This window comes from Lactuca saligna, chromosome 9 (genome assembly GCF_052625555.1).
Source record: "Lactuca saligna cultivar CGN05327 chromosome 9, ASM5262555v1, whole genome shotgun sequence".
Taxonomy (NCBI): Eukaryota; Viridiplantae; Streptophyta; class Magnoliopsida; order Asterales; family Asteraceae; genus Lactuca; species Lactuca saligna.
Window position 1 is genome coordinate 172,978,634 of NC_136425.1, and position 13,443 is coordinate 172,992,076.

Consider the following 13,443-nt stretch of genomic DNA (forward strand, 5'->3'; position numbering starts at 1 on the left):
CAGAGGATCCGTACCTGAACCAAGGAAGGCCAAGATGAGACCGAGAAACTTGTAGTGAGTAGGATCCCTCCAGGGGTATTAGTATCGCTAACAATTGTTATTTCTTGCATTTCAGAATGGTGGTACTACGCCCGAGCCCAGCGGTTGGCAGTTTAGGAGAGGGGTCGGGTTCGGGATCAGGTTCCGAGCTAGTTGATGAGAGGCTGCGCGAATTCATCGCGTCTGAGATCACCAGGGGTATCCTTGAGTCGACCCCCATTATCTTCGGGTCGATCAAGGAAGGGATCATCAAGCTAATGGAGGATCGCCTCAGGGCGTTTAGGAGCGACATGGCATCCGGCCAGTCGGGATCTCGCACACTGTCCTTTAATGACTTCAGGGGCAGTGGTGCGCCGGATTTCCACGGGGTGAAAGACCCCATTGCCGCCAGACGATGGATTGCAGACATCGAGTCTGCACAGCTGACTAGTTTCTACCCCGAGGGGTCGAAGGTGAGGTATGCAGCAGGGTGTTTGCGGGATCGAGCTCGAGACTGGTAGGAGTCAGTGGGTGACTCGTTGGGAGCCTCAACTATCGAGGCTATGACCTGGTCGGACTTTGTGACCAGGTTCAGGGCAGAGTTTGCACCGGCGGTCGGACTTCAGCAGCTGGCCAGGGAGTTTTTGGATATGAGGCAGACGACTGAGATTGTGGCGGAGATCACCGCCAAGTTCCGAGAGAGGGCCTTGTTGGTGCCCTAGTATGCAGGTGACGAGTATATGAGGAGGACCCGTTATCATGATATGCTCCGGGCCGACATCCGAGAGCATGTTAGTTTTTCAGCTTGCCCTACCCTGGAGTCCATGATCGCCAGGGCGAGGGAGAGGGAGATTGATTTAGAGCACATTCGGAAGAGGAAAGCAGAGGCGGGTCAGGTGATTGGGACTTCAGGAAAGAAGTCTCGGGGATCAGATGGGAGGCCGAAGGGCCAAGGGGGACCGGGCCGCTGCGGGAAATGCGGCAGGACACATGAGGGAGCATGTCGGCGGGGATCAGAAGGCTGCTACAAGTGTGGCAAGACAGGGCACTTTAGCAGGGATTGTACTACTCCCGTTGCGGCGATATGGTCATCTGAGTTACTGTGTTTCCACTGCAACCTGAGGGGCCACAAGAAGGCCGATTGCCCCCAATTGACAGGTTCAGCACCAGTAAAGGTGCCAGCCCCAGCGACCCTACGGATCACAGATGGCCCACAGGGTAAGGCAGAGGCTCCAGTGGTGAGGAGTCGAGCATTCCAGTTGACCACCGAGGAGGCACGCGCAGCACCCAATGTGGTGACGGGTATGATTTTTTTCCTTCTTGTTTATTTATAAGATGTTATGATATTGAGATGTGCCCGGTATATGTATATGTGTTAGGATCATTCCATGTGAATGGTATCCCAGTCCAAGTGTTGTTCGACTCGGGTGCATCCCGATCGTTTGTGTCCCTTGCGCTTAGCAAGAAGTTTTCTGAGTCTTCGGGCATGCTGGATTGCCCTTTGGAAGTAGAGATTGTTGATGATCAATCGGTGCGAGCATCGATGGTATTTCGGGACTGCGTATTGCGGTTGTTCGAGGAGCACTACTTGGTGGATTTGGTTCCTATTCCGTTGCGTGGGAACAAGGTGATCATAGGCATGGATTGGTTGAGCCCTAATGGGGCGGTGATAGATTGTGCGCAGCGGTTAGTGCGAGTCAGGACCCCGGGTGGGGGAGAGTTAGTGATTCATGGCGAGAAGCCACAGTGCGGATCCGCTGTATGTTCAGCAGCGAGGGCTAGACGTTACCTTCAGCAGGGATGTGTTGGATGCGTTGCATACGTAATGGATACCCGGGAGGCGGGTAATTCGACCGTGAGCGAGGTTCCGGTCAAGCGAGATTTCGCAGATGTTTTCCCAGAGGAGCTTCCTGGGATACCTCCCGAGCGACAGGTGGAGTTCAGGATTGACCTCGTTCCTGGTGCGGCCCCGATAGCCAAGGCACCATATCGGTTGGCTCCTCCTGAGATGCAGGAGTTGTCTACGCAGCTGCAGGAGCTGCTAGACAACGGATTCATTAGGCCGAGCAGTTCACCCTGGGGAGCCCCGATTCTGTTTGTGAAAAAGAAGGACGGGTCGCACCGGATGTGTATAGATTATCGGGAGTTGAATAAGGTAATGGTGAAGAACCGTTACCCACTCCCGAGGATTGATGACCTTTTTGACCAACTTCAGGGAGCATCTTGGTTCTCCAAGATTGATTTGCGTTCGGGTTATCATCAGATGAGGGTCAGGGAAGAGGATATGCAGAAGACCGCGTTTCGGACGCGCTATGGTCACTATGAGTTTGTGGTGATGCCGTTTGGGCTCACCAATGCTCCTGCCGCGTTCATGGACCTCATGAACCGCGTATGCAGACCGATGTTGGATCGGTCTGTGATAGTCTTTATTGATGACATCTTGGTTTACTCCAAGACGCAGGGGGAGCATGAGGAGCATCTGAGGGAGGTTTTGGAGACCCTGAGGAGGGAGAGCTTGTATGCCAAGTTCTCCAAGTGTGAGTTTTGGTTGCGCGAGGTGCAATTTCTCGGACACCTTGTCAACCAGAATGGGATTCTGGTCGATCCGGCCAAGGTCAAGGCCGTGATGAGATGGGAGGTTCCGAAGTCTCCATCTGAGATTCGGAGTTTCCTAGGATTAGCAGGCTATTATCGGAGGTTCATTCAGGATTTCTCCAAGATAGATGTACCCCTGACATGGTTGACGAAGAAAGTCGTGGTCTTTCAGTATGGACCCAAGCAGCAGGCAGCATTCGAGACACTGAGACAGAGATTGTGCGAGGCGCCAATCTTAGCCCTGCCAGAGGGCATGGAGGACTTTGTGGTTTACTGTGACGCGTCTATTTCAGGGTTGGGTACGGTATTGATGTAGAGAGGGCACGTCATTGCCTACGCTTCGAGGCAGCTCAAGCCTCACGAGGCGAACTACCCGATGCATGATTTAGAGTTGGGGGCAGTGGTTTTCGCCCTCAAGATTTGGTGGCATTACCTCTACGGGGTTTGATGTACCATTTACACGGACCACAAGAGTTTGAGGTACCTCATGGATCAGCCGAATCTAAACATGAGGCAGCGTCGATGGTTGGACGTGGTGAAGGATTATGATTGTGAGATCCTTTACCACCTGGGAAAGGCCAACGTGGTTGCCAATGCGCTTAGCCACAAGGCAGCACCGATCAGTGGTATGTGCATGAGGATGACTGTGGTGACTCCCCTGTTAGAGGAGATCCGGGAGGCTCAACAGGAGGCTATCAAGGAGGAACATCGAAAGAGCGAACGTGTGGTGGGTCAGGTTTCCTCCTTCGATTATGATAGCCGAGGACTATTAACACTGCACCGTAGGGTGTGGGTGCCGTATCACGGAGGCGTGCGTCAGATCTTGATGGAGGAGGCGCACAAGTCCCGATTCTCTATTCATCCCGGGGCGTCGAAGATGTATAGGGATCTTCGTCTAGATTATTAGTGGCCCTGTATGAAGCGGGATGTGGCATGGTATGTCGAACGGTGCTTGACCTGCAGGAAGGTCAAGGCCGAACATTAGAGACCGCATGGGAAGATGCAGCCGTTGGACATCCCGTTGTGGAAATAGGAAGACATCACGATGGATTTTATCACAAAACTTCCCAGGATTGCGCGCGGAGTAGATTCGATTTGGGTCATCGTGGATCGATTAACCAAGAGCTCCCATTTTATTCCGATCCAGGAGAGCATCTCGGCCGAGAAGTTGGACGATATCTACATCAGGGAGATAGTATCGCGGCACGGGGTGTCGGTGTCAGTAATATCAGACCGAGATGTGCGATTCACTTCCAGATTTTGGAAGAATTTTCATGACGAGTTGGGCACTCTCTTGCATTTTAGCACCGCTTTTCACCCGCAGACGGATGGTCAGAGCGAGCGGACCATCCAGACTTTGGAGGACATGTTGCGGGCATGTATGTTAGATTTCGGTGGTAGTTGGGATACCTATCTTCCCTTGGCTGAGTTCTCATACAACAACAGCTACCACGCGAGTATTGACCGACCACCATTCGAGATGTTGTACAGGCGGAGGTGCAGAACCCCGATATGCTGGGGTGAAGTTGGCCAGAGAGTCATGGGAAGCACCGAGGTGGTGCTCGAGACGACCGAGAGGATCCAGCAGGTTCGGAGCAGACTGCAGACTGCTCAGAGTCGGCAGAAAAGTTACGTCGACAAGCGTCGATCCGACTTGGAGTTCCAAGTCGGGGATATGGTTCTCCTGAAGGTGTCGCCTTGGAAAGGCGTCATTCGATTCAGGAAGCGGGGCAAATTGGGCCCGAGATTTATCGGACCGTTCAAGGTGATAACCCAGGTGGGCAAAGTGGCGTATAGATTGGAGCTGCCAGTCGAGCTCAGCCAGATCCACAACACTTTCAATGTTTCTCAGCTGCGAAAGTGCCTAGTGGACGATTCAGCGGTAGTATCGTTAGAGGATATTCAGGTTGATGACAGCTTGAATTACATTGAGCGCCCAATCGCAATCCTCGACAGGAAGTCGAAGGATTTGAGGAACAAGAGGGTGGAGCTAGTGAAGGTGCAATGGCAGCACCACAGGGGTTCGGAATGGACTTGGGAGCCGGTGGACGAGATGATGGAGCATTACCCCGAGCTGTTCCAGGATCGAGCAGCAGACTTCGAGGACTAAGTCTAAAATAAGTGGGGGAGATTTGTAGCGCCTAGTTCCTGGTATGTAAATCTTAATTGAGTATTTTTCTTTTTTTAAGCCTTGGACTCGGCGAATCATAGGTCCGACTCGCCGAGTAGGGACGAGACCCGGGACACGTTTAAGTTGGCGACTCGGCGAGTCCATATCCTGGACTCGGCGAGTCACCGCTGTTGGATGAAACCCTAAGTTTCAGGGGTTTGCACCCTATTTAAACCTCATATCCGCCCCATGCCAGCCCCTATTCACCCCCAGAGCTCCCAACCCTCGTTCTAAGCTTGTTCCTTGAGAGTTTGAGGCTATTGTGTGTGTTCTTGAAGGCTTTGAGGCAAGAAGGAGAAGTAGATCAAGAGGAAGGAGAGCCATCCAAGCATCATTGTGTTCTTTCAGCAGTTTCATTGAGGTATACCCCATTTTCCCCCTGTTTCTATGCTTAAGGGTTCATTTAAGACATTTTTGAGCCATTCCCCAAGCTAGTATGTGCATAATGTTTCGTAATAAGTTGTTTGGCCTCTAGATCTAGGCAAGATTGAGCTCCAGGAGCTCAGATCTGTTAGCTTTATGGACCCATGTGGCTTGTTCACCCTAGATCTACCCTTTTGAGGCATTTTGAACCATAAATCCATATTGGTGAATATCTACACGTAAAGTTGGAAACTTTACGTGTAATTCGTGTCCTAGAAGCCCAGATCTGTGAATGGCATGGACTGGAATCGAACAAATTGGTGTACTTAATGGATGCATGGCAACGACTCGGCGAGTCGTTCATGTGACTCGGCGAGTCTGCTCGCGAGTCTTCGAGTTATCCCCTTTTTGCTGTATCGAGTTTGAGTAGTGAGTCACAGGGTGTGACTCGGTGAGTTGGAAGATGAACTCACCCATGGTAGGACTCGGCGAGTCATGGCCTGGCTCAGCGAGTCCAAGGCAATCTTCGTAGATCAAGAACAGACTCGGCGAGTTGTTCATACAACTCGGCGAGTCTAAGCATGAGTGTTCATCGGATGAAGATGAACTCGACGAGTAGGATGAAGGACTTGAACATCAGTTTGGATGGAGAACTCGTCGAGTCAACGCCTAACTCGACGAGTAGGAACAGAACCCTAGATAGTCGTTTGGACATGGACTCGACGAGTTGGATAGCCAACTCGGCGAGTCGGGTCAACTGGAAGTTGACTCTGACTTTGACTTAGGGCATGGTCGGGGGGGGGGGGGGGTAAAAGGGTCATTTCACCCAAAAAGGCAGTAAATAGTGATTGATTGAGTATGTGTGGGAATTACAACCAGAAGATTTTCGGAGTAGCAGCAGCAGCAGACAGTCGGTTCCCACACACACCAGCAGCCATTTCGAGGTGAGTTTCCTTTCAGTAGTAACAGGTCTAAGGCACCAAGGTCGGCCCGTATAGACGAGATGTTAGTATTAGAGTGTGGGCCGAGCCCGTATCTCTTAATTGAGTGATTACGATATATGCTAGTATGATAGAGCTGTCTATACTTGTTGTCTGTGCGATACTTGTATGATATGAGTTGGCGGTTGAGTGTGGGCTAGGCCCGTATCTCTCCGAGAGTGGAGTGTGGGCTAGGCCCGTATCTCCCAGATAGTGAAGTGTGGGCAGGGCCCGTATCTCCACGAGTGTGGGCGTGGCCCGTATCTCCCAGATAGCGAAGTGTGGGCAGGACCTGTATCTTCACGAGTGTGGGCAGGGCCCGTATCTCATAGTTGAATGTTGTTTGTTATATGCTTGCATGGTATGGGGTATTATGGGGGAACTCACTAAGCTTTGTGCTTACGGTTTGTAGTTTTGATTTCAGGTACCTCTTCAGTTAGGGGAAAGGAGTCGGCGCGGTAGCAGCATATCACACATACGCCTTTTGTTTCCGCATTACAGATTTTCTGGGATGTACTCTGGATTCTGATTATGATGTCACCAGTTTTTCAGACATGGATTTTTATCATGAATGTTTGTAATGATATTTTACGTTTTCATCTAAATTAAAAATGAAATTTTTAACCGGTAAATTTTGGGGCGTTACACCGGCCTTGGTGCCTTAGACCCATTTCTACTGGAAGGTAACTCACCTCGATGTCGTGTAGTGTCTGAAGTCTCCTCGGTGTGAAATTCGACTCTCCTCGACTCCTCAATCCCTACACGACAACCCTTCTAAGTTATCATTTTTAATATGCAACCCCAACCGGGGTCAACTCAATTCAGTCAAAGTACACTTTGGTCAAAGTCAACATCTAGTTGACCTGACTCGCCGAGTTGGTCTACCAACTCGTCGAATCCATACTCCTCTTATCCAAACCAGCCTCCGACTCTACTCGTCGAGTCTAGCAAGAACTTGACGGGTTCTCCTTCAATCATACCATCAAGACCATCTTCATCCGACTCGCCGAGTTCATCCTTGAACTCGTCGAGTTCATCTTTCTCATAAGAATGTGTCTAGTCTATGACTCTCCGAGTTGTATGAACAACTCATCGAGTCCATCTTCAAAGATTGGGAGATTGCCTTGGACTCGCTGATAGTCATCCTGTCTAGTTGTCAGTGTGAAGGCAATTCAAAAGGACCATGCTACTATTAAATCAAGTACATACCAATTATAGTTATAGGATTAGACGCCTAATCCAACAGTAACCAAGACTCCTTACTTTTGACGTTAAACCGGATAATTTCATCACAAAATCATCAACCGTTTCACCCTCCTGCATGCGCAAGCTTTCAAGCTCCCTTTTTAAGGTTGCAAGTCGAGCCATTCTCACTCGATCCACACCCAAATACTATGTTTTCAGCCCATCCCACACTCGCTTTGGGTCTGTGTAACTCGTCATCTACAACACCATGTCTTCAGGTATCGCTTGAAACAAAAAAGAAAGAGCTTGTTTTGACTTCTTTTGATCTGATGATTCACCTATCGCCTTTGTTTCAACCGTCTCCTATATGGTTTGTGCATCCATAATCGACTTAACTTTGACCGCCCACACCAGATAATTCGTTGGAGTCAAAACCGGAACTTGATACGTCATCGAACATCCTTCTTTAACGAACAACATCCTTTTCTCCTTAACCGCAACTTCTTTAACCAAGCTTGTTCCGAGAGCACTCTTCCACCAGACAATAAGACAAGGTCACAACCACCTTTACCATCTTCTATCACCCGCAAAACGAACTAAATCAAAGCTACCTGCTTTGACATCTTACCGTCCGTTTATTCCGCACCTCCAGTTAGTCTCTCACAAGCCCGATTAAGAGAAACCGGGGTTGCTTGTAATCAATCTCAAATCACATCCCCTTCAACGAAACCGATCTGATACTAAGTTTAAACAAAAAAAAAAATGTGCCTTGTGTACCATGGTAAAGAAACAAAATAACAAGCAAGATCAAGAGGGACGAACAAGTGACAAAACTAGAAACAAGGAATAATATACTTGGAAAACTTAATACTAGAATTAAATTACAAAGGAACCTACGTCCTATATTTATACCAAAACAAAAGTTATTTAACTCCAACTCTAAAACTAAAAGAGGAATAATTAAATTTAAATAATAAATAAATAAATCCAACTCTAAATCTTTTAAGATGAACACTTAAATAAAAAACTTCCATAGAAAAAACCCTGGGTTTAAAATCCGATTAACCAAACACTTTTAATAAAGCCAACACTTTTTTCATTTGGGATTCATGGTAAATCAAATTAATGAAGATAACTATTCCAAGGTTTATTCAAATGAAAGCGTTGGTTTGTGATGTGAGATTGCACATTCGCGTACAAAGTGAGAATGTTTGTGGTATTGGGCTTAATAACATGAGCAGCTCATGTCATTGTGATATAAAACTTTTTGTGTTGTAGCAGCTCATGTCATTGTGATATAAAACTTTTTGTGTTGTAGCTGTTATCATGTCCTCCTATAAATGGAAAAATAAATAAAATAAGGTAGCTATTAAATACACAATCTATGAAAATCCTATTTTTTAAGTCAACCATTTACTATTAAAACACACCCTAAATCTGGGAAAATGTGTAAAAAGACTGAAACCCTTTGTAAGAATTGTAATTTGTGAATTTTAAATACAATTAATTATTTATTTAAAAAGCTTTTTGATTAGCGTGTTATCTTTCTATTCTAATAAAAGAATAGGTTTAATCATATATACAAGTGTCATTCAATTGAACCATTCATTAATGTTATATATCATTTATCATGCCACTTGTCAACCTATTAATTATTCATTTCAAATTTTAAAATTTAAATTTCCTACTCTAATTTTATTGAATTAATAATTGATTCTTTATTTTAAATTTCAAATTTTAAAATTTCTCCCTTTAATTATATTAAATTAATAACATTAGATTAAAAAAAATTAATATAAATTATAAAATGATATAACTTTACGTATTTATTTAAATCGTTAAATCAACGATTATAATTTTATATAACTAAAAAAATATCTCTTAAGTAATAATATATTTAAAATAATTGATTAATAATTTTGATTTTTTAATAGTTTAATTAATTTATCACTGGTTATAAACTAGTTCCTTAATGAAAAGATCCCAAAAGTCTACACAAAATATGTCGTTGACATGATTCGAACCTTATCCTTCTAAGGAACATAACTGCATAATTACCACCAAACTAATCAACCTTTTGATTTTAAAAGCTGAAATATTATATATAAAATACTATATTGCTAAATCTATTATTATTAATAATATAGTCATTATTATTATTAATTATATTATTTATATCATATATTATTATTATATTATTAATATTGTATATTATTATTATTATATTATGAAATATATATATATATATATATATATATATACCAATTATATACAAATAAACATATTTTATAACGTATAAATTCACTTAAAAATGTATATAACTCGTATTTGAAGGTATTTGTATATGTATTTAAATGTATACGTACTCTTTCAAGTATATATTTTCAATATATAAATACCTTATACCTTTAAATTTTATTTATACCTTAAAGCATATTTTTATTGTTTTATATATATATATATATATATATATATATATATATATATATATATATATATATATATATATATATATAACGTTTTAGCCAACGACCAACCACTATCTTTGCCGCCTACAACAACGGCCGGCTACCGCTTAGAACACGCCGACAGCCTACTGGCAACCACCTATATTAACGTTCGTCCACAGTGTAGAAAAAATAGAAAGAGAAAAGAGAGAGTTTGTGATCGTGAGGAAGAAATACCGATAGGAAGAAACAGATGGAGATAGAGACTGAGCAACATTGGTTCAATGACAACAATAATCCGGTGGCGACAGTTCTCTGATGGCGCCGCTACTCCGATCGTCGGCTACTTACCGCCTACCAGATCGAGAGAAAGAAAGAAATACAGATCAGATGAGTTGTTTTGTTTTGGCCAGCGATGAATGAAGGTAATTATTCGGTGACGACAAAGGTCCAATCCGGTAGTGACGGTGGTCTTTAGCAGCCAAAGCAACAAAATGAGAGAATAGAAAACTCAACTACTTGTAATCAGTTTTTTCGGAAAACAATACAATTTCAACCAATAAAAATATTTCAAACATTAATTATGATTGTCTAAATTGTAAAATGGGATGTCTTTTTAGCCAACCCCTAAAATAAACATTAAGCGCTATAAAATTAAGCGCTATAAAGAGAGATTTGATGGTGATAACTTATAAAAACAAGTACAAACCATGGAGACGATTGACATCTACGCAAAATAATTTACTTCGCCTACTTCATATCATGACGATAAAGATGATCAGTAAGTATAATAATTAAGGATAGTTTGCTCGAAATCCCTAAAAATTATCAAAGAAAGAAAAGTCACATTTGGAATATGATAAATATAAAAACTTAAATTTCTCTTACATTATTCAAACCAAAAAGGAAAACTTTAAAACAAAAGAACCTATCTATCGACTATCATGCACCCAACCACTTCTTAAAATACCAAAGAAAGAAGGGAAAATCGAGAGGAAAAAAAAAAAAAAACTGTGTATAAAAGAATAACTAAAATGAATAAAAAAAATTATTAATTTCCTCGGAAACAAGAATTGCTATCTTTATTGTTCCTAGTAGCGACGCTGCCATTATTGTTGTTGTATGTGGTTGTGGTGTTTACAGCGGTGTTTGGATGAGAACCGCCGTCGCTACCACCGCCGCCACCGATAATCGACGAAATCGCCACCGCCAAAGCAGCAGTAAAGTTTGGATTAGTGGCGAGGGCAGTGACGGTGTCAGCCAAAGCGGTGTGCGACGGTTCTTGGCTGTGCAACTGCAGCGAAGACAGATCCCCAATTTGCGAGATGATTCCGGCCGCCGTATCCTGTGACAGTTGAAGCCCTGAAAATTTCGACTGGTTGTATAAACCCTGCCCAAATATCTGGGGCAGTAAAGCACCATTTTGACCGGCGAAGTTCTGTTGTTGACCCAGCGGCGGAGATTGAGTGAGGTCTAATGTGACGGTGGGGAACGGGGCGGAGGCGGAGATTGTGGCAATGTTTGAGGAGCACGGGAGGAGAGTTCTTGCTAAAAAATTGGGATTTATGATACCGTCGGAGCTGGGCATGGATCCTGAGAGGAGCATTCTGGCGGCGGAAGAAGTGGTGGAGGACATCGCCATGGCCGCCGGTGGCAAAGGGTGGTTGTGGTTGCCTTCGTAGGTGGTGATCAGAATTGTTCTATCTTCTGCACATCTTTGTACCTATTCAATCACATTATCAATTTAACTAATCTTTCCTAACTTCATAGAAATTTTTTAAGTTATGAAGTAAAATTGTTTTTTTTATTATTATATTATTTAGTTTTTTCTATAAATATATAAATTCCTAAAAAAAACATGCAAATTTTAAATTGCTATATGCCTTGCAAATAACGTATTAAATAAATAACACAAGAGAATCTTACTTGTTTTCTAACGGGGCAACCAACAGCCATGGTGCACCGATAATATGCTCGAGGACATGGATTTCCTTTCGCCATTTTTTGCCCATATTTTCTCCATTGACACCCATCTGTAATCTATAAATAAAAAAAATAAAAAAAATTAGCAAATAACAATGATGTAGAGGTTGATTTTCAAACTATTTTGCATTAATTATATGTTGTATAAACATATTATGACAGTGATTAACAGGAACGTAGATATAGACACTTTGATAGAAATTAATATTTCAAGCAACGGATGATTTAGGTGAAAGACAACTTCTGATTTTGTTAATAAAAAAACTAACATGAGAGAGTCAACGTTTTCAATGATGATATAGTCCACTACTATTTTTGATGGTGTTCATGTATATGTAGTCTAAAAAAAGTACTATATACGTACGTACCATGGGAGCTTCGGATCGAGCACGAACAGAAACCCTAGCTTTTCGAATGGTTGCTTCAGTAGCTTGATCGATATTACCATCACCATCATTCTTCAAATCATTCAATCTCATGACCTTGTTTGAACAAATCAAAGCCTGCTCAGGGCTCTCTTCTCTCTGATCTTTACCGATGATATTATTGATCGACTTTCGATGAAGTTCATCGGAGGACGATCGGGAATTCTCATCAGTTTCCACCGTTGTTGGATCTGCTAAACCAATAAACGGGATCTCTCCTCCTCCTCCTCCTCCTCCTCCATCAATGTTAGGTTTACGATATTCATCGAGATTTTTTTCTTGTTTTTGTCGAATTACCTTCGTCAGGAGTGTATTGTAATTCAGATTTGCTTGATTCAACTCTTGTTTTAATCGTTGATTCTCGCTTTTCTCTTCTTCTAGTTGTTGTATGTAATGATGTATCACCTCGTTCTTAGTTCGTTTAGAATTTATCAGAGACATTCCGTCATCGGAAACGGAATGATCGTTACTTGTGCTTCGAGTAAGAAGATGCAAACCAGTCTGTATAGTTCACAATTCGATTCATTAATAGCAAAACCATAAATTTTTTAAAAAGGAACACTACTCCTAAGTCCTAATCAACTAATCATTGCATATCGGATCATTTCTGTTTTTACAATCCCAGTTGATTCCTACTTCAAAAACAAAAACAGATCTGTGAATGTCAAAATCAACACGGATTAATCGGATTCGTTCTGAATTAATGTAAAAATCTATACTCATTCGTGTTTGAAAACGGTCTGATTACGAGTAACAGAGATGAGATACTAAAATCGTAAACTTACGTTGATATTACGATGAAGATGATCGGAAGTATCACAGTCGAACTTTGACTGTTCATCTACGTCCTTTCTATCGGCAAAGAAATCCATCATCTGTTTATTCTGATCATCAGACGCAGTTCCGGTGAGGTTGACTGGAAATTGAATGGTGGTAGGTGAATGAGAAGAAGAAGCGGTGGTGTTTCCGGCGGAGTCTGCTTCGGCGTCCATTTACGGTTGTTGAATATCGGAGTTTTTCGTGTGTCTGAGAGCGTGGAATTAACAGAGTGATGAGATCTGAATCAAAGGAGAGTCCACTTGGCCATTTATGAAGATATGAAGATTGAAGAGGAAGGAGAGAGAAAATGGAGTCTTCGAATGAGCAGTGGACTCGGCAACAAAAATGGATATCAGGTTATGACTCCTGACTAAAAACAAAAATATGGTGAATCTGAGTGTTTCCATTTTCTAGATTTTTATTTAAGAAAGTCATGGGATTTGATTTTGTTTTTTTGT

General features: G+C 43.0%; 1 protein-coding gene across 1 annotated transcript; it reads right to left on the reverse strand.

Moving 5' to 3' along the window:
* Window positions 1-10,595: 10,595 nt before the first annotated feature.
* LOC145016559 (WRKY transcription factor 6-like) lies at window positions 10,596-13,361 on the reverse strand. Its single transcript, XM_078974836.1, has 4 exons — window positions 12,952-13,361; window positions 12,110-12,667; window positions 11,685-11,798; window positions 10,596-11,481 (listed from the first exon to the last, which is right to left on the reverse strand). Exons 1-4 carry the CDS (start codon window positions 13,156-13,158, stop codon window positions 10,810-10,812), a joined length of 1,551 nt encoding a protein of 516 aa, XP_078830962.1. The 5' UTR covers window positions 13,159-13,361; the 3' UTR covers window positions 10,596-10,809.
* Window positions 13,362-13,443: the final 82 nt, after the last annotated feature.

Excerpts from the sequence above, each read along its gene's own strand:
- LOC145016559 (XM_078974836.1), bottom strand. The coding sequence starts at position 13,158 with ATGGACGCCGAAGCAGACTCCGCCGGAAACACCACCGCTTCTTCTTCT. Across the intron at positions 12,668-12,951 it reads ATCTTCATCGTAATATCAAC|ACTGGTTTGCATCTTCTTAC; the intron begins GTAAGTTTACGA and ends TGAACTATACAG. Across the intron at positions 11,799-12,109 it reads CTCGATCCGAAGCTCCCATG|ATTACAGATGGGTGTCAATG; the intron begins GTACGTACGTAT and ends TTTTATTTATAG.